Source organism: Micromys minutus (assembly GCF_963924665.1).
Source record: "Micromys minutus genome assembly, chromosome: 1".
NCBI lineage: Eukaryota > Metazoa > Chordata > Mammalia > Rodentia > Muridae > Micromys > Micromys minutus.
The window spans coordinates 85642002-85662216 of record NC_137969.1 but is presented as its reverse complement, the minus strand read 5'-3'; the positions used below and the strand labels follow the sequence as shown (position 1 = coordinate 85662216).

At 42.6% G+C, this 20215-nt stretch overlaps 1 protein-coding gene across 1 annotated transcript in view; it reads left to right on the top strand.

The window, feature by feature from the left end:
• Nucleotides 1–20215, top strand: part of STX6 (syntaxin 6) — a 45633-nt gene that overhangs the window by 18518 nt on the left and 6900 nt on the right. The window contains exons 4-7 of the mRNA XM_080916587.1: nt 3992–4054; nt 8275–8400; nt 9909–10015; nt 13877–13971. Coding sequence (XP_080772713.1) covers nt 3992–4054; nt 8275–8400; nt 9909–10015; nt 13877–13971 — 391 coding nt within the window. The remainder of the gene's footprint in view (nt 1–3991; nt 4055–8274; nt 8401–9908; nt 10016–13876; nt 13972–20215) is intronic.

Genomic DNA, 20215 nt, shown 5'->3' with positions numbered 1-20215 from the left:
TCATGTAAAATAGACCCCCCATCCTTTTCCTTTGGCATCGTGCTGCAGATAAGCTTAGGTCCTCATGCACAAAGGGTCAGCGCTGTAGCACTGAGCTATATCCTGGCTCATCTGTAGCCAGCTAATTATTTTTACATCGTGGAGTCATCTCTTCAACAGAGTCACCACAGGGAAAAGGTTGTTTTGGACATATCTCTCAAGTGACTTTGGGTTACTCTAGCAATTCAGTCCATTTAGTTTTGCAGCATATTCTGGGAGGTCAGTGAATAAGACACCAAGAAACCTGAGGTGCAGGCTAATAAGCTCTGACCTTGACTGACTCCGTCACAAGTCAATAAGCCTTGTTGGGCTTCCTGTGTATCAGTAAAACAGCCCTGTTAACGTTCTCTGGCTTTAGCTTGGAAGGAAAGTCAGAACTGTTCTGTACCCTGTACCCGACAGTCCACAGCGTTTCACCCCAAGAGCGTTTGCCATCAGTTAGAGCAGAAATGACTTTGTTTAGTCCACAAGGTTAAGATAAGCACCGGTACAGATAACCTTAGGACAAGGGCCCAGGAGGGCAAATTGGAATGCATACTATCTCTTCATTCAGCTTGGGAACGGTTGACAGGAAAGCAGGAGCAGGACCCAGGACAATCGTTGTTCTTTTGGCAGATGGATCGTGTTTTATTGGGACTAACTGTAGATCCTAAGCTTCAAGTGTTAGAAAGAGGATGAGTAATTTTGTTTTTGGCATGATAGGTTGTTACAAGATGTTTAAAACTGTTTAGTAACACAGCTTAAAATTCCATATCCCAGTGTGAAGGTGATCTCCTTTGCGGTGTCTGGTGACTAGTCTACTTAAATAAAATGTCATCCGTACATGAAAGCTGTGCTCCACTGCAGTAGTGAGCATGTATAATATGCACATCACACAGCTGCTGAGAGAATGTATACACACACACACACACACACACACACACACACACATACCCACACATACCCACACACACCCACTCAAACCCTCACCCACACACTCACACACATACACCCACTCACACCTTCACACACACACACACACACACACACACCCTCACACACATACACCACACACACACACCACACACACACACACAGATACACACACTTACTCCCTCTCTTAACAAATAAAAACTTTAAGAATCTGAGATTAAAAAATATTTCATTTATCTATTGAGTTTTTAAAAGATTTATTTATTTTTATTTATATGAGTACACTGTAGCTGTCTTCAGACACACCATAAGAGAGCATCAGATCCAGTTACAAATGGTTGTGAGTCACCACGTGGTTGCTGGGAATTGAACTCAGGACTTGTGGAAGAACGGTCAGTGCTCTTAACCACTGAACCATCTCTCCAGTTCATCTATTGCATTTTTATTAAAGAAAATTAAGAGTAGCTTTTTTACAGGAAAAGAAATAAACCTTTACTCAAAATAATCTGATTCAGCACTGTGTTATAGTTTCCCCTTGATGCATAGCTGGAGCCCTGTTGTTAATCAAGTGCAAGTTTACTTAAGAATACTCTGTTTGCTGTTTTTGAAATGTGAACAATTCTGTTTGAAAGGTGAAAATGTCCCTCCAGTCTGAAATTCTCTCTCTAGAAACAGTCATTCTCTGGGGCTGGAGAAATGCCTTGGTGTAGAACACTGGCTGCTCTTTAGAAGATTGGAGCTCAGTTTTCCAGCTCCCTCATGGTGACTCACATCTGCCTGTAACTCCAGTCCCAGGAAATCTGACATCTTCTTCTGGCTTCCACAGGCACGGGCGAGGGACACAGGGTGCATAAACATGCATCCAGACAAAACACCTGTACACATTAAATACATAAGATAGGTAGATAGATAGATAGATAGATAGATAGATAGATAGATAGATAGATAGGTTTAAAATAATCATTTTCTGTTTTCTGGGTATTAGAACACAAACTCTTATTAAGAAATAATATGATATCTTGTAAAATTTTCTTAAAGTTTATTGTAGAGTGTTCCTAGCATGCATGATGTCTTGGGTTAAAGCTACAGACCCATCAGGGAGAGAGAAGGAGAGTAAAGAAAAGTGGGGGGAGAGTGTATTGTGACATGGACCTGGTGCCTTAGCACTTCAGAGGTGCCTTAGCACTTCAGAGGTGGAAGCAGGAGTTCAAGACCAATCTGGGCTACATAGTGAAAACTGTCTCAAAACAAACAACAACATATATGTATGTAAATATAGATAGATATAGTGGGCTCTGTCCAACTGAAATCCAGTATGAACCACATGTCTAGTAGACACATTTAAAAAGACAAGTGAATTTAATATACTTTAATATACTCAAAAGATTATCATTTGAACATATAACCAATGTAAGGCATATTAGAGGTTAAAGTTTTTAACTTGTTATACTAAAAACTCTATAAACTTTCAGTTCAGATGTTAAGTTTTTATTGAAAATAACTTAGCTATCATTTAAACTTTATTAGACTTGTAACTGAAAAGTAGATTTAGAAACCCAGTTTTTTTCTGAATATGCTTTAAAAAAATTTACCAATAATTGAATTTATATTTTAGTTAATTAAAATAATGTACTAACCTTGTTAGAAGTGATAGACAACTCCAGCTGGTATGGCCACTATGGACAGAAGCAAATATTGATACTCCTTTTCAATGGCTGCATTTTATATATAGTGTTCATTACCTGTGTCCGTGTATAGTCACCGTGTGGCCCTGTGAGATACTGTTGCAGATGTATAGAGAAAATGGAAGTTCAGCAAGCTGCCCAACTTAGCCAGTTAGCTAAGAAGCATTGCTAAGTCTTCATCTTGGTTCCACTGGGAAAATGCCTCTAGATTCACTTCGATCGCTGATGGGCTAGTGACCCTTCCCATTTTTGGTCATTCATATCTGGTCTGCTTTCAGAAAGAAATCTGATAAACAAGGTGCCTGTCCATAGTACTGTAGGGTCTGGGTCTACTATAAATTCTTCCCTCTTATTTGGACACACCCCTTATTTCTATTTATATATTATAAATGGCACTGCAGAAATATCTTTACCCATCTGTTTTATGGGGTCAAGGCAGTGAATATTCTTAAATTATTTTATACAAAACAATAACATTCATTTTCAAAGAGTTTGTCCTGTTACTGCCTATGCATTATATGGTGGCTGGTACTTTGAAAGTTGAAGCCAGGTGGCTATTCAAAATTAACTAGAGGTAGAATTGTAAAGCCCTGGGACACCTGACCCAGCACTCACTTGTCCTGGTTCTTGTACCTGGCTGGTATGAGGGTGCATACCTTCAATCCCAATACAGGGAAGCAGAGACAGTCAGATCTGTGATTTCAAGATTAGCCAGATCTACATAGTTAAAATTAACCCCATTATAGTAAGATTTAAATGGCTCATATTTAATGAAATTTTGCTTAAATAAATATATTATCTAACTTAATATAGTCACTGTTTTTTTTCTTCTATGCATTATATTTCACATTTTAGAAATTCACTCTGGTGTTAGAAATAGTCTGTCCTGTGAATGAATGTAGCTCAGAAGAACTGAATATGCAAGAGTTTAATGGTAAATGTACTTTTAAGAAGAGAACAGGTTTTACATGTGTTTTAGAGGGTGCTAGTCTTTGAGCACAGCCTTTGGCTTTTACTTTCCCATTGTCATTTATTGGCTGTATGACTTTGAGAAAGTATCACTTGTTCTGGACCTAGGTCTCCTCAGCCTGAGAAGAGACGACGTCACCTCCTGTGGCTCAGGGAAATTAGGAAAGCCCTGGTTCCTACTGTCCCTTACCTTTCTCGTTTTAGTTAAATGTAGTGTCTTCATTATCTGTTTTTAAGGGAAAGCCTTGCCTATTTCTTTTCTGTTTGAAACTGAAAATAAAAGCCAAAAAATGCTGTCATTTGCTTAGAGATAGCCAGTCAGTAGTGTGTTCTGCCTGCATGGGAACTTCCTTATGGCATATTTCACTTGTCTTTTGTCTCATCAGGACATGAAGGATCAGATGTCAGCTTCATCTGTGCAGGCACTGGCTGAAAGGAAAAACAGACAGGTGAGAAAATATCAGAGTATAGTGTCTATTAAAGAAATAGCTGGCTAGATACTTAAAGTTGGAAATCGCTGATCATCCCTGGCTTATGTGGTGGAGGATAATACACTGGTATGGGAGGGGAGGGTGATAGGGTGGGTATGTCTTTTGTTGGGTAGTTCCTGTTCTTATTACTTGCTACTGTAACAAAATCCTGAGCTAATCAGCTTATAGAGAAGAGAAGAGAAGAGGGGTTTATTTTGGCTCAGTTTGGCAGGTTTCACTCCATGATTGGTTAGCCCCAATGCTTTTGGACATGTGGCAAGGCTTCATGACAGCAGGACATAAAACTTAGTAACGCCACTTAAAAATTTTTTTTATACAATATATTTTGTTCATAGTTTCTCCTCCCTAATATTTCTCAGTTCCCTCCTCCTTACCTACCCCATTTCATATTCTTTCTCATCTTTTTCTCTAAGTACAATGCCTTTGTTTTCTTTTTTCTTTTAACCTTTTGATCCTGTTGCAGTAAATATTAGTGATAAAAAGGCTTATCTCTATCAGCACCCACAGTCCCACGCTTCAGATGCCGCTCTAGTGTGGAGCCGTGCACACAGACTCTGTCACTTGGTCCACATGATGCCCCCTCCACACGGTTCCCTTTTCAGGCGGTTCACTCTGCCTGCCCTGCTGCCTCGGTCCCGGGTGGCATTACCTCCCCGGCGTCCTCTTTCCACCACTGCCTGTCACAAACATCATTTCAAAGCCCCATAACTTTTCAAATGGGTTTATATAATAGATTCTCAATTCACAAACCCTCTACACAGTAAGGTTACATCCAGTAGACAAAGATGCAAACTGCTCTTCTATATGAGATAAAAGACCCAGAGAATCCCTTTAAAGATTTATATCTACCTGTGTCCGATTATAGCCACCAGGATCTAAGTCTGCTTTCCTGGGCACCATCTTGATTTTTTTCTTTCAATCCCTGTTCCTCTTCCATTTTCCTGCCTTTTCTCCGCCTGCCTCCCCTGTCCGGCCACATATCAACTTACCATAAATCTACAGATCCTTTGTAAATTTCACATCATGTATCCCAGTCCCACTCATCTCCTGTCCCTTTGTCTCTTCCTTCTGCCCTTACAGGCTCCACTGGAAAAGGAAATTTAAAAACGGTCAAATAAACACACTTCTTCCCCAAATAAATATCTCACTGTGGAGGCTGCAGTGTGCCACAGTGTGTCCCACACAATCCCCTTGTGTCCACACTTCTTTACTTGCAAATGTTCATTGCGGTGAGTCTGATTTGAGGCCTCTACCTTCTGCCATCAATACGGGATCCTCACTGCACTCCTCAGACATCCTGCTGTTGCCCTGTGTCATGGAGATCCTGCAGCTTTGGATCTGCAGGGCTGTGCCCTTCACATGCTCCTGCGACTCACAGACGGGGTGGATGTTGGGGTGGGCCAGCTCAAAGCCCTGGGTCTGGGCTTGTATGGTCAGTCTGCCAGTTCTCCTGCACCCACACTTACACAAAGCCACAACTGGCAAGGGGCAGGGCCAGCTCTTCCACTCTTAGATTTGGCCATCTTTGGCAGCACAGGCCAGGATGTCACCATGGTCTCCAGTGTCAGGTGGCAGGGCAGGCTACACACATCAGGCTGTTTTCACCCTCAGTTCCATTTCTCTCTGCAGCACTCAAACCATTACACTTCTTTCTCTTCTATTTCTCCACCACACACTTGCACTTCATTGTGGCTCTGGCTTTGGGCAGGCTCCTGGGTATCTTCCCTCTTTCTCTCTTAAAAAACAAACAGAACATAGAAACAAACAAGCAAACAACGTTTGAACCATCTCTCATCACTGTGTGCTGTTCCAGAGGTCCTGAGTTCAATTCCCAGCAACCACCTGGTGGCTCACAACCATCTGTAATGAGATCTGATGCCCTCTTCTGGCCTGCAGATGTACATGCTGGTAGAATGTTGTATGCTTTATACATAATAAATAAATACATCTTTAAAAAACCAAAACCAAAAAAACAAGCAGAAGCAAGCTCACACAAACCGATTTAATGTTGGAGCACCAATCCTGAGAATGTGGCCTGCCCTGGATTGTGGTTCATAATGCCTAGTGTTACTCTTGAACTAATTTTCTTTCTTTCTTGTTTTTTTTTTTTAAGATTTATTTCATGTATGTGAGCATACTCTTGCTGTCTTCAGACACACCAGAAGAGGGTGTCAGATCCCATTACATGTGGTTGTGAGCCACCATGTGTTTGCTGGGAATTGAACTCAGGACCTCTGAAAGAGTAGTCAGTACTCTTAACCATTGAGCCATCTCTCCAGCCCTTGAACTAATTTTCATTCAGGCATCATCATTCAGTGGCCATTACCTGTTTGGGGATGGGACTTTGTGACCTCTTCCTCTTCTCCATGCTGGTTTGTCTGGTTTGAACCTGTGCAGGCCTTGTCCATGTTGTAGACGCTGTGAGTTCATATAAGCATCACCCCAGTTGTGTCTAGGGAATGCTGTTTCCTTGGAGTCATCCACCATTGCTGGCTCTTAATAGTGTTTCCACGTTCTTTTGCACATAGATCCCTCTGCCTTGAGTGGAGGGCTGTGATTCAGATATCCTGGTTAAAACTAAGTGTTCCAAAGTCTTAGGCTCTGCACATTGTCCGATTGTGAGTCTCTTGTGTTAATTACCATCTACTGCAAGAAGGAACTTCTCCAGGGAGGGTTCATCAGTGCATATCTGTGTATTAGTGATACTTTAAAAAGATTCCATTATCTCTCTGGAGTGCCACAGACTAGGATTTACTACATGGCCTTTGGCAGACATTTAGACAAAGCTTAGCCAGCTCTTCTCAACACTGCCACCCCGTCCAGTTCACCTGTTCCTGGCCACTGGACCCAGCAGCACCTCCTATTCTTCTGGCAGCACTGTATTGTCTGGAGTCTGCTAAAGATTCCTAGTCACTTACTGTCTTTTTATGGGACTTCAGGCTCCTTGAAAATGGCATTGGGTATGCTTGAGTTTTAAAGTAGCCAGGTCGTCTAGGATGGCTACAAAGTCAAGGCCAATCTGGGTCCACATAATGTAAATTTAGCCAGGGCCTGGGATGTATAGTGAAACTTTGTCTCAAAACTAAACACATGAATGAAATTGATGTAGACATTTGAGGAATCTAACATGTTTCAAATTTGTTTGTTTGAGACAAAGACTCTACATAACCCTGGCTGTCCTAGAACTAACTATGTAGATCAGATTGGCTTTGATCCACCTGCCTCTGCTTCCCAAGTGCAGTGATTAAAGGCATGGGCCATACTCCCGAGTACACGGTTTTGGGGAAAGAATTATTTTTGCTTTGAGACAATGGGTTTGCTATTCATGTAGCTATGGCTGGCCAAGGTTGTTCTGAAACTTAAAAATAAAAATCTTCCTGCCCTGCTTTCTGAGTTCTGGGATTACAGACATGAGACACTATGCCTGGTTCTTTTTGTGAAAGAACCTCTTTTTCAAGCTGGAGGTGGCTCTACACTTGCTGATCTTCCAGAGGACGGAGACCCGAGTCCAGCATCTGTGTCAGCATCCATGTCAGAGGCCTACAGCTACCTGTAGCCCTAGCTCCAGGGACCATTGTCTTCATTCACCTGTACAGACCTGCATGCAGACACACACTAACACATAATTAAAACTAACAAAGTGGGGACTCCTTTCTAATTGTTAAAATGGAATCTTAAAAGATGGGCAGCCATCACCTAAAACTTAAACTTTGAATTTAAGTTCTGATGTGTGTGTTTTGTTTGCTTCAGTTTGTTTTGCTTTTCATAGTTCTTTTTTTTTTTTTTTTTTTTTTTTCTTTTTTAAACTATAGGAGAAGCTATCAGCTAGCTTATTCCATTGACCATGAACCCTTCAAAGAAGTTAGTGAGTGACTAAGGTGGCCTTTATCTCATGGGCCTTTGGCACACACTTAAAGAAACCTTAGCCAGTCTGCCTTAACTCCGTTCTACACTGCTCCCTCTCATCTTCCCCTAGCCACTCTCCTTAGGAGTAGCATCCATGTGTGAGACTCATCTGGAGGTCTTGAATACATCTTCTTGGTGTTTCTTCCTCAACCCATCTATGAGGCACCAACCTGTATGACCATATCAAAGCCTGGTCCAGGTTTGAGGGCCATTTACCTTGGTGAGTAGTAGCTCCTGGTGTTTCTCCTGACTGGTTGTCCCTGCTCACACAGGCACTACTAGGAGATAGCAGCAGCCAGAATTGGAATGCTGGAGTGACAGATCGGTATGGGCGACTTGATCGGGAGCTGCAACTAGCCAACTCCCATTTCATCGAGGAGCAGCAGGCACAGCAACAGGTACTCCAGGACAGCTGGCCAGGGACAGGGTGTAGCAGGGAGGGTGCCTCCCCCAACTCTTCCACTAGCCACTGGTTTCCTAACGACAAGCAGCTTAGACCTGAGCTGCCATGTGCTTGGTTGTCAGGTGTGTAATGATTGTACACACCATTTAAAATCTTAAGAGCATGGTGTCTGAAAGAACCACTTGATCAGACCTCAGGAAAAGCAGAGCTGACATCTAAACCAACAAATCCAAGGATTTATGCAGGTTTTGGTTTTGTTGCTGTTGTACTGAGATACGTTTTTGCTGTGTAGCTGTGGTTGGTTGGCTGACCTCCAACTCAAGGAGATTTGCCTGCTTCTGCCTTCTACATGCAGCCTTTAAAAGTGTATGCCACCCCAGCTAAGGCCAAGGATTTTTAAAAAGAAACAGTCCCTCTTCCCAAACTTCTTATTTGTTCATTTGTCTTTTTGTTTATTTTAACAAAGATACTTTCAGAAACATTGGATTCTTGTTTTCTCCATAGAAAGTTGTTAGTTTCATTCTACATAAAAAACAGTTGCTTTGATAGAGCTTGAGACATTGAAGGAAAATGAACTTAATTGTCTCCATGTTGTTACATTCATTTATTTATGGTTTTTTTTTGTTTGTTTGTTTGTTTTTGTTATGGTTCTATCCAGCCAGAGTCATGCTATGTCCAGGCTAGCCTCAGACTTATAATCATTCTGCCCCAGCTTCCTGTGTGCTAAGATTGTAGGGCTGAGCCACCCTCGCCAGTTTGTGTTGTTGCTGTTACGTATAGCTATGCTAGTAAAAGCGAGCTAATGGTGACATTATGGATCAGGATTTGAGAATCAGCTGCCCATTGAAACTTTGGTTGATACTGTTTTATGCTTATATGTAGGCTTTGTGGTCTTTTGTTCTTTTTATAGTATTATGTTGGCCTAACTAGTTGTTTGCTCTCAAAATGAAGCAAAGTTTTTAATAGAGAGTAAGGGAACCACAGCACAATTGAAAGCATGTCTTTGTCAGCCAACAGTTGCTTTGAGGTAACTTACTGTCCTTGAAGAAGAAAAGAACTCTATGCAGTCCTCCCACATCCAGAGATCTGCTAGGCTGTCTTTTACTGACACTGAGACAGTGTGTTGTGGACAGAGACCTTGATCTTGGCAGTGAGCTTCCTTTTCCTAACCAACCCCTGATGTGGTAGTCATATGCTTATGTGCTTTTGGCCATTGTCTTTTTCTTTATTGGACCTCAGCCAAGCAGAGTAAATCTCTTTTGGTGGTTTCAAGCCCGGCTGACTGTTCACAAGTTGGATCAGCAGGGGATAGCAATAGCTTGACAATCCAGGCTTTGGAGCAATGTGTTCTCAGAGGCAATGGTCTGCTGCTTTGATTTCTGGGCTTTGCTTTTGAATGTGAATTGTCCCAAGCTGGCAAAGAAACTAGCAGCTGCTGGAGTGCTGGGCTTGGAACCAGGTAAGATGGATTTTAATTGCTTATTTCCGTTTCTCTGGCACCAGTTGATTGTGGAACAGCAGGATGAGCAGTTGGAGCTGGTCTCTGGCAGCATCGGGGTGCTGAAGAACATGTCCCAGCGCATCGGAGGGGAGCTGGAGGAACAGGCAGTGTGAGTAGTGGGACACCCTTGTCTACACTGACGCTGATTGAGACTCTGAAAGCCTAGCAGTGAGTTACATGGCTGCTAAAGAGAAAAGCTAGTTAATGTATGGCTGCAGTTTTTACTTTGTTGCACAGAATAGCTCCCCCAAAGAAGCAAATCTACCAGGTAAAATTCACAACTATGGTTTAGGCAAAGCTGTTACTTTAAAAACCCTTGAAAATATACACTAAGTTCTCTGAGCAGATTCTTGAGGCATAGTTAGGAATGCTAAGCAGATAGAACTGTGACCTCTGGAGGCCGTGCCCTGAAGAGGACGGGAATGAAGGTGGCGTTAGCACTCCCGGCTGTCATTCATCCCAGTACTTACCACCTTAACATAAGTCATATCTTAAAAGAACATTCCAACTTTATTTTAATTACCAAAACAATCTTCTCTTTCAAAACAAAGGAATAACCCCCCCCCCCCAAAAAAAAAAGGGCTGGAGATGGCTCAGCGGTTAAGAGCACTGACTGCTCTTCCAGAGGTCCTGAGTTCAATTCCCAGCAACCACATGATGGCTCACAACCATCTGTAATGGGATTAATAAACATCCTTTTCTGGTGTGTCTGAGGACAGCTATAGTGTACTCACATACATAAAATAAATAAATAAATCTTAAAAAAAAAAAAACTAACTAAAACATACCTTCTTAAGATTGTTTTTGCTGAAGAACCTGTCCTTGCACTCTGAAGTATGAGATACATAGCCAGCTCTCTTGAATGCTGCTATATAAAATACCGTTTACTTTTTTCCTGGGTGAGTGGGGGTGTCTACCTAGCTGCTTCAGACTTCCCAGTCTCAGTGTTCTCCCTTCCATACGCTCATTATCAGTTCTTCCTGGGCATGTGCTCTGCACCAGGCTGCCTCGGAGGCCTGCGGCTATAGGGAGCAGGGTAGACTGACTGCCTGGCATCCACAGTGCTTCCTGCTTCCCAGGCACAGCACATATTGTACAAATGAAGGGAAGTAGTCCCACGGTGGCACTGTCACTGCGATAGGCCAGTTCAGCTGACTGGAGAGCCCTGTCTTTTCCAAGAAAGAGGGTCAGCTGACACCTGTGGGATATTCAGAAGACAGGTGGCTAAGAAAGAGACAGTGGCTCAGAGATGTGTGGAACAGCGTGTGTAGGAGGGAGGAAGCCCATGGGGAGAGCCAGGGGCAAGTGTGCACACATACAACAGGGCTTTCAGTGTGGCATGGGGAAAGGGGGAGTCAGAGGCAGCAGGTGTGGCCTGTCAGTGTGATGAGGAGGCTGGACTTTCCCTTTCGGTCTGGAGGAAAGGCAGAGAGGTAGTGTTGAGCGATGACATGAGCAGGTGCTGGTTTTTAGGTGATATGCCAGAGTGGAACCAGCTGGCTCTGCCAGGTGAGGATCTAGAGTAACAGGGACCCCCACAGGTGAGTTTCTATTTAAAATGGAAGGACTTCAGCTACTTTGTTGGTGAGGCAGCTTGAAAAGAGAGGCAATCTAAGATCCAACTAGTGACAGATGCTGAAATGATGGTGGTCTGTCTCCACTCCCTTCAGATCAGCACAGCAACAACAGAAATGTTTTTACAAAGATATAAATCTCTGGAGAACTCACAACAGGAAACATGATTTATACCAGTCTAGCTTATGGAAAGCAGTCAGGTGATGGGTTCAGTGGGCCTAAGAAGGCTGACCCCTAAGGAAAAGGAAGCAAACATGAAGCCGTGGGGTTTCCACCGTTGGCCTCTCAGCTGTGACTGGCCTGCACTTAGGCGCATCGATGTTAATGTTGAATATTGACCCTAATCAAACTGACACACTATGTATATTAGAAACGGGGGAAGGATGTCAGGAGTGGGAATCACATGGTCTAGGGCTAAATCCTAATGTGGTAATTCTGCACCTTCAAGTCTGAGGACAGAAGTCCAAACCATAAGATCCAAGCCTGCTACTTCAGGAGAGGAGGGAGGACCAGAAGAAGCTGAAGTGATGGGAACACATAGGTAACAGGAGAACTGCAGTTTACATCACATCCCCACAGAACTGTTCTTCAAACTAGGTGTTCATGCATCTGATAAACATAAAAGGGAAGAAGTATAGGCCTTGAACTGATGCATGTGCTGTGGAGAATAGCCACGTGGCTGCTGAGTGTATGGAGTGTGGCTGTGAGCAGAAAGGGAGCACTGGGTCAGGGGGTCTGTAATCATCTTTATACTACATGTTGAACTATAGCTACTTCAAATACAGATGAAATCTAGCTAAAAGTTAATTTCAGAGGCCAGTTGCTGGAGCACTTGCCTAGCATGCCGTCCCCAGCACTGCGTTAGCCAGGTGTGGTGGTCCACACAGTTGGGTAGGGGCAGGACGGTCAGAAGGGCAGGGTCATCCTTGTAAGTTCAAGGCCAGCCTGGACTGCATTGAGGATCCTGGCACAAACTTTAAAACCTTTAAAAAAGCACAGCAGCCAAAAAATGAAAAGTGGCGTTTGTGTCCTGTGTGTCTCTCTCTGTTGGGCAGAGACTTGGTGTGGCTGTGCTTGGCTGAGGATTGATTGGCATGCCTGTTTTATCTTTGGTAAGAAAAGTTACGCCCAGCACACACAAATAGCCCTTGTTTTCAGTGCTTGGCCTGTAGATGCCCGCCAGCCACAGGACCAAAGTGCTGCCAGGATCTGAGGTGAACTAAATATGTTTTAATTTGAAAACTCAGGTATAGAACAAAGACTTATTTACTTAGTTGTCAGTGTGGAGTGTGATAGTTTAATGAGGATTTAGTAGTTCCAGATACTACAGATGAGGAATTGTCCTGTGTCCTTTGTGGGCTCACACGCAGAACAATGGTTTATAGCTGCCAGTGACATTGTCAAAGTAAATAAGGTCTTTGTAGGAAGGTTGTGGTACTAATTGGTGTATTGGTTTTAGCTTCAAACTAATCATGTATTAATCAGAAGCTGAAGTCTGAAATATACAGTAATTTATGAAGTAAAGGTTGCTAGAATACAAGTACAGTTCTCAGTGTGGTTTCCAGCAGCACGTTGAAGAGCAAGTAACAGAGGCCTCCCAAGTTTCTCCAGTTCTCCTTGGAGAAACACTGCTTTTCTGCAGTAATGGTGCATCGCACACACACACAGGGGGAGGGGCAGGAGAGACGGAGCGCATCTCTACCCTCCCCTACACCATCAGGGATGTCAAGCCTCTGGCTTTTAACTTATAATAAACAGAGTGTATTAAAGGAGAATCTGTCTGATTTAAAGTATATTTCTTAACTCACGATTGACATAAAGTACTTTTGTGTATTGTGTGCTTCTTGCAGGCCCCCTTGGCAGGCATTGGTTTGGCATAGTCACCCTGTTTAGCAGGTATCGAGAGTCTCAAAGAGTTGTGTAGGATCCCTTGTTCAAAGTAGAAGTGACAAAGCCTGACTCTCTGGCTCTGTGCCTGAGCTGGCAGTGTTGTATAGTCAGAGGCACACTGCCTTGTTTGCAGTTCTACAGATCCAAGTGTTTAATTTGTAGCAGACTTGTGTGATAGAAAAACCCCAGCTAAACTGACTGTAGCTGTGATTGATTCTTCCTGGGTTCTTCTGCAGAAATACAAGCAAACTTGATAATGGGAACTGCCCCAGACACTGCTAAGGTTGTTGACTAATCTATAGCATATGTAACATGTTTTTTAAAGCATATATTTCCCAAATTTACTTAAAACAAAACGTAAGTTGTTCCAAGGATTTGGGGTAATAGAGTGGATCCTGAGTCCCAGAGGACACCTTTTATCTTACTGAGACGGAGGCCCAGGCCTTAGTTAATAGCACAGCAAATAAAAGGCTCTGCTTACCACCCGCTTCCTCCTTCTCTCTAGCATGCTGGATGATTTCTCTCACGAGTTGGAGAGCACACAGTCTCGACTGGACAACGTGATGAAGAAACTTGCAAAAGTGTCTCACATGACCAGTGGTATGTATGTGTGACTCTGTCTGTGACCTTCTCTTGCCGGTGGCATATTTGTCTGTACTGCTTTGAGGTCAGAGAATAGAATACTAGTATGTAGAGGCTATAGCCTGTGCTTGTGGACCACACTTTGGGAGAGTCCTATGCCTGACACGTTGAGTGCTCTCTCAGTGGAGAACTTCACCACAATCACAAACCCTTTTTTACTTTTTAAAAATTTTTCTTGCCACATTAGAGAACTTAACATTTTTTTCTGGTATTTTTTATTTTAGCACGGGTGGTGTGTGTGTGTGTGTGTGTTGCATTGCTGTAGCAGTTGCTGCTTTCTCTGAACTGTATTTCGTCATTCAGAGGATGCCTCCTTTATAAGTGCTGTCCTAGCGATTGTGTGCCAGGGTGAGGATGGAGAAGTAATTTCTCAGGCCAGTCACCACATTTGAAGGTGTTTTCTAATCTACATTTTTTGGGTTACTACAAATTGCGTTCCCGGACAGACAGGAAGTGATGTATTTCAAGTCAAAATCTAGTATCTCCTCTTTATCTGGAGGGGCTTGTTTGGTGAAAGGAAGACCTGAGATATTGCTTGAAATAATTTGAGTGCTTTGGGTCATAAGATGCCCCCCTCATAAAAGGCTACCCCCACTTCCTGACTCCTCATTCCCCTGGTGGCTTCTGGATGTCAGGTGCATGGGACATGGAGGACTGAGACACAGATGCCTGAGGGCTCTGCAGAGTGGACCGCTGCTTGGCTACGCACGTGTCCGCCCTTTACTTCTTAACTACAACCTTGAGAGCTGTGGCTAGAGCTCAATGGGAGGGTCTCTACTACTTAACCAGGCATCGGTGACGCCCTGTGCTCTATAGCAAGCACCCCAGAGCAGTGAGCACTGAATGAAAAATAACACAAAGGTGCTTAACAATAATCAATTTCATGCTCGGTAAATATTCAAAAATACCTCAAGGTAGAGAAGACCTAACGGACAAGGACCCGTCAATTCCAAGCCAGAAAAGAAGCACACATCTGGAGTTCTTTCCTTTCTCTCTAGGTCAGATGCCTTTATGCTTCAAGCAGATTCTTTGCCTGAAGCTCTGTTTATTGTACAGGAAGCAGGTGCCAGCTCAGAGTATCTTCCTCATGAGTAGAGAAGGGTCTGAAGTTTGTTTTCTGGTTCCTCTGTCTTCTCCTACCTATGGCCATCTGCTTTATTGATGTATAGTTTTAACTTTATGTATGTGTGTGTGTGGTGTACATGTGTGTACATTTTTATTTTACTGTCTGCCTGCCTGCCTATCTACCTATCTACCTACCTATCTATATCTATCTATCTATCTACCAATATACCTATCTATCTACCTATCTATCCATCCATCCATCCATCCACCCACCCACCCATCTATCGTTTGTTCACATGCTGTATGCACATGTATGTTGGGGAAGATCCTCCCAGCATGTGGGATCGGGAGATCTAACTCAGGTTGTTAGGCTTTGCAGCAAGTGTTTTTCCCCACTTAGCCATCTCACTAGCCTCTAATTCTTTTTATTTGTTTGTTTGTTTGTTTGTTTATTATATAAATTGCTGTTTTGTCTGCATGTATTTCTGTGTGGGGATGTTGATTTCCTGGAATTGTAGTTACGCAGTTGTGAGCCACCATGTGGATGTTGGGAATTGAACTAGGGTTATCTGGAAGAGCAGTCAGTGCTCTTAACTGCTGAGCCATCTCTCCTGTCTTCAGCCTCATTAACCTGAATCATACCAGTTTGCCTAGCCTGGCCGACCTGTGTGAACCCCCTGGATCCACCTATCTCTGCTTCCTTGTCTTTTCCCCCAACTTAGCACTGTGGTTAGGGGATCCAAACTCAGGCCCTCATGCTTAACCAGCAGGCACTTTGCCCACTGATTTTTCTCAGTACCTTGTATTCAAAAAGCATTGCTTTCAGGAAGTGTTACACAACCAGTTAAACACGAGCCTCTCACTGGTGTGTGCGCTGGTTGTACAGTCAAGTATCTCCTCAGCATCAGCTCTGTCAGGGAAGAGCGAGCGAACAAAGGCAGCCTGTGTGTTTTGTTTGCTAGCATTCTGCTGTGAAGAGCGTAGGAAAGTCCTGCAGAGTGTCTGTAACACTGAAGCTTTCTTATGCTTTATTCTGCTTTGTCCAGAAAGAAAAGTTTGGGAAACAGCATGAGATCTTTGGTTATATTTGTGTACAAGAGAGAGTCTACAACTGCTCTGTTGTATATTAAGGGAGCAGTTAAATGAAATACCCTTCATTTTAATTTTTGCTTGCTACCAAAAAAATACTGCTATGATGTACTTCAGTTTACTGACCAGGCAGTTTATAATTGTTCTTTTCTCTTCCATAACTTTTTAAGTTCGTTGCTTTGTTATCAAACCTGTATGTAAAGGTAGTCTCAAAACAACATCAGAGTTTGATTGAGCAGCCCTGAGCACACATCAGCAGCTCCTGAGAGCCAGGCCCTCCCTTCCCTCTCTGGTTGGCTACTACATGGGAGAAATGTGTCGAGACCCCACAATCACTTTTGTGAATGACCCAAGAGAGGCGATAATTTTCGTTTCTGAACTGTTAAGCCTTGACTACTCTTGGTCATTATTAATTGAAATATCTCACAAACACCCTTTTAATTGACTCAGATCCATGAGTTTGCCATCCAGCCCTTAACTAGTATTGTTTAATCAACTAAAAAACAATGTATGATAGCAGTTATAGGACTGGGTCTAAGCCTTGCATTCCCAAATGTATAGGTACAATACCTATATGAAAGTAACAGTATTAATCTTAAGTTTAAATCAATAAGAAATTATAGCACTGAAAACCTTAAATCTGTATCAAATAAATTCTATACCACTGTAAAGATCTTTAGCTTAGTTACCAAATGAAGATTGTGGCTGTGCAAACCAATCTGGCTAATACCTCCCTGTTAAATTATGACCATTTCTAAATTCTTCATAGAAAAAACCTTAGAATAAATACCTTTACCCCCCAAAGTCCAGGGAATCAGGGCAACAAGTCTTCATAGCCTCTTCAAGCTGAATATATGGGTATTGAGAATTTAGAAAGGGGTAGGGGAATGAGGAAGCCGGATAGGCCTCAAGAAGGACACAGCCACACTAACAGTTGTTGTAGCCTCTGATGTCTGGAATCAGGCCAGTTCAGCATTCTGATGACAAGCTTCACCATAGCTGCAAATCTGCATACACACACACACACACACACACACACACACACACACATACACACACACATAAAGAAAACATTTTAGTATCAAGAGATATTTTTGTTTGATCCTCTTGAATTTAGTTTTTCAGATGGTCTCCCTCTATCAAATCTAATCCGTATAACTGTGGAAGGCAAACAGGGCTGAATCACATTTATTAAAAACACAAAAACAAAACCTTTCTCCCAAAATAGTGTGTCCCCTACTCAGCAACTAGAATATCTTGTATCTTGTATTCTTTCCCAGAGAAATAATAAAACCACAAAACTCAACATCACACCCATTTTGAAATTTAAAACAATATAAGACAAATGAATAAACTAGAAAACTGAATGATCTTAGTCCTCTAATCTGTCATGTCAAGATATCAACTCAAATTCCTATGGATCCCACATTAAGAGACCATGAGCCTCTTGTGGTAATTTTAAGATAACCACAAACTCTCACTAGCTGGCATCCGACAAGCCATGTGGCCTTAGCAGGGTAATTCACAAAACAAGGTAACTTATTACCAATTTCAAATCAATAAATAAGCAACTTGTAAAACCAGGATCTTAGCCCAAAGTATTTCAATCTGTCCAGCTCTCAATCTGGAGTCTCAGATCTTCATTTATTAATAATTTCTCTAATATAACTGTATTCACTCTGCCTGGTGTACAGATTTCTATCTTAGTTCCGAATCTTTGGTGAAAATCTCCATGTAATTCGGGTGAACTTTGTACTCTCTTCTAACTAGAAAAACAAACTTGACTTGCACGTTAATTCTTTATACCATCTTTAAAACAAACAAACCAGTTTTTAATACATTTTATTATCAATTCTGCCAAAGAATCTAGTAGCTTCTAATCTCTCCTCTGTGTTTAAGGTCACCTGCCTTCTCAGAGCAGGACCCCCTACTGCCTCCCAGCAGAATGCTGCCTCTGTGTTTCTTTTGTTTAAGGTTCCTGCACTTGAGATATCATTTGACTCAATGTGGTGCTGGTCCCTCCTTAGAAAATAAAATTTTCTCTCTAACTCTTAGGCTGAATAACTTTTTAGTGGATTCTTGCCTAACACATTGGTTTGCCACCTGTTGCAGTAAATATTAAATAGTGGCTTAACCTTATATCCCGAACTTTGCCGGCTCCCACAGGGCCATCAGGCACTATGGGTATCTCTAACTTGGCACTCTAAGCCACCTCTAAGAACTCAGGTGTGGTTTACTCCATCCTGCCCTTGTTGCTTCTGTCCCAGGTGGATACAACTGTCTGGGCGTGTTCTTTTCCTCCAGTACAAACATGACTCTACAACCATTAACTTATCAAACAGGTTTATATGTTAAATTCTCAATCTACAAAGCCACTACACAATAAGCTTAGAACCAATGGACAAAGATATAAACTGCCCATCTATGTGAGATAAATAGACCCATAGAAACCCTTAGAAATAATAATAACAACTTTATTAAGCTAGAGCTATGCCAAGAGAAACATACACGTCTGCCTCCATCTTCTTTCTCCCCAATCTCTGCCTGCTTCAATCTCTTCTGATCCTCCAGACTCTTTTCCCCGCCCACTTCTCCACTGTCCAATCATGTGTTGCTTGTAATAATAAAAGTGGTTTATTATTGATTTTTTATATTAATAAGCTTTCTTCTTTCTTTTCTTTGTTTGGGATAAGGTCTCTCTACATAGCCCCATCTATGCTAGAGCTCAGAGATCCACCCACCTCTGCCTTCCAAGGACTGGGATTAACGGTGTGTGCCACACACTGGCCCTGTCACATGGCTTTGATGAAAGTATAGCATGTGCCCATCATGCTGGCCTCAAAGTTCTTGGTTAATTTTATTTTAGGAATTAACACATAATAGTACATATTTATGAGCTACAGTGTGGTGGCCTGACCCATGTGTGCCTTGGGTAGTGAGCAAGTGAAGGAGGTGGTGTATTCAGTACCTTAACATATTTCCATTTCTCCCACATTCTCTGACAGGCTGGCAGAGCTTCTGAAGTAAAATTCACCTGTGTTTGGGTCTCCTGTTAACACAGTGGTTCTCAACCTGTGGGTCTCAACCCCTTTGGGGAGTCCAACAATCTTTTCACAGAGGTTACATATCAGAACATTACAATTCATAACAGTAGCAGAATTAGTTATGAAGTAGCAATGGGAATAATGCTGTGGTTGGGATCCTCAACAACATGAGGAGCTGTATTAGAGGGTTGTAGCATTGGAAGGTTGGGTACCACTGTTCTAACAGGTTACATCTTAGAGTTGTCCATACGCACTATCCAGCAGCTGGTCAGTTGCAGCTCATGCTTCCCAGCTCCACATGGTTCCAGTGGCTCACAGCTGGGGTTAAGGTCAGGGAAGGTCTCTGCTCCATGATGCAGTTCCCAGGGTTGGTCTGTAGATTTTACTAGTATTTTAGTGGGACAGCAGCCTGCCTTGTGGCCTCACTCCTCTGGAGGGTCTGAGAAGGGCTGCTTTTGCCACTCTGTTCATATTTGTTAGGGCAGAGTGATAAGGAAGAACCCTCAAGTCTGGACTGAACACTAGTCCTGTACCCCTAAAGAAATAAAAGAATGCTTTCCACACATTGGTGGTTGCCCCATAGCAGGCCTCTCACACCCTCCAGAACAGTCTTGCCTCAGACAAAGGAGTGGGTAGACTGGGGTCTTAGTTACTCAGTGACTTTCTGGTGTGTGGAGTAGACAAGGAGTTAGCCCAGCAAAAAGAGATTTGCTCTGCTTGTTGGCATTCACATCTTTTGGCCATGAAACAGCTTTAAGACATTGATACTGTGGCATTTATTAAGTACATGATTTGCTCTGTGGAGAGTTTCACAATTTTCTTAAATTCAGACCATCCCATAATATGCGTATCAAAGCTGTGTTGTGCTGAGATCTGAAGGCTGTCCAGTAGACTCTTAACATGTACACTTTTATGTACGCCTTTATACTTGTACTTCAGTGGCTTGCTGCTCCTGGTTCAGCTATATTCTCATAATAATGACATTATGTGCAAGTGGAGGCCAG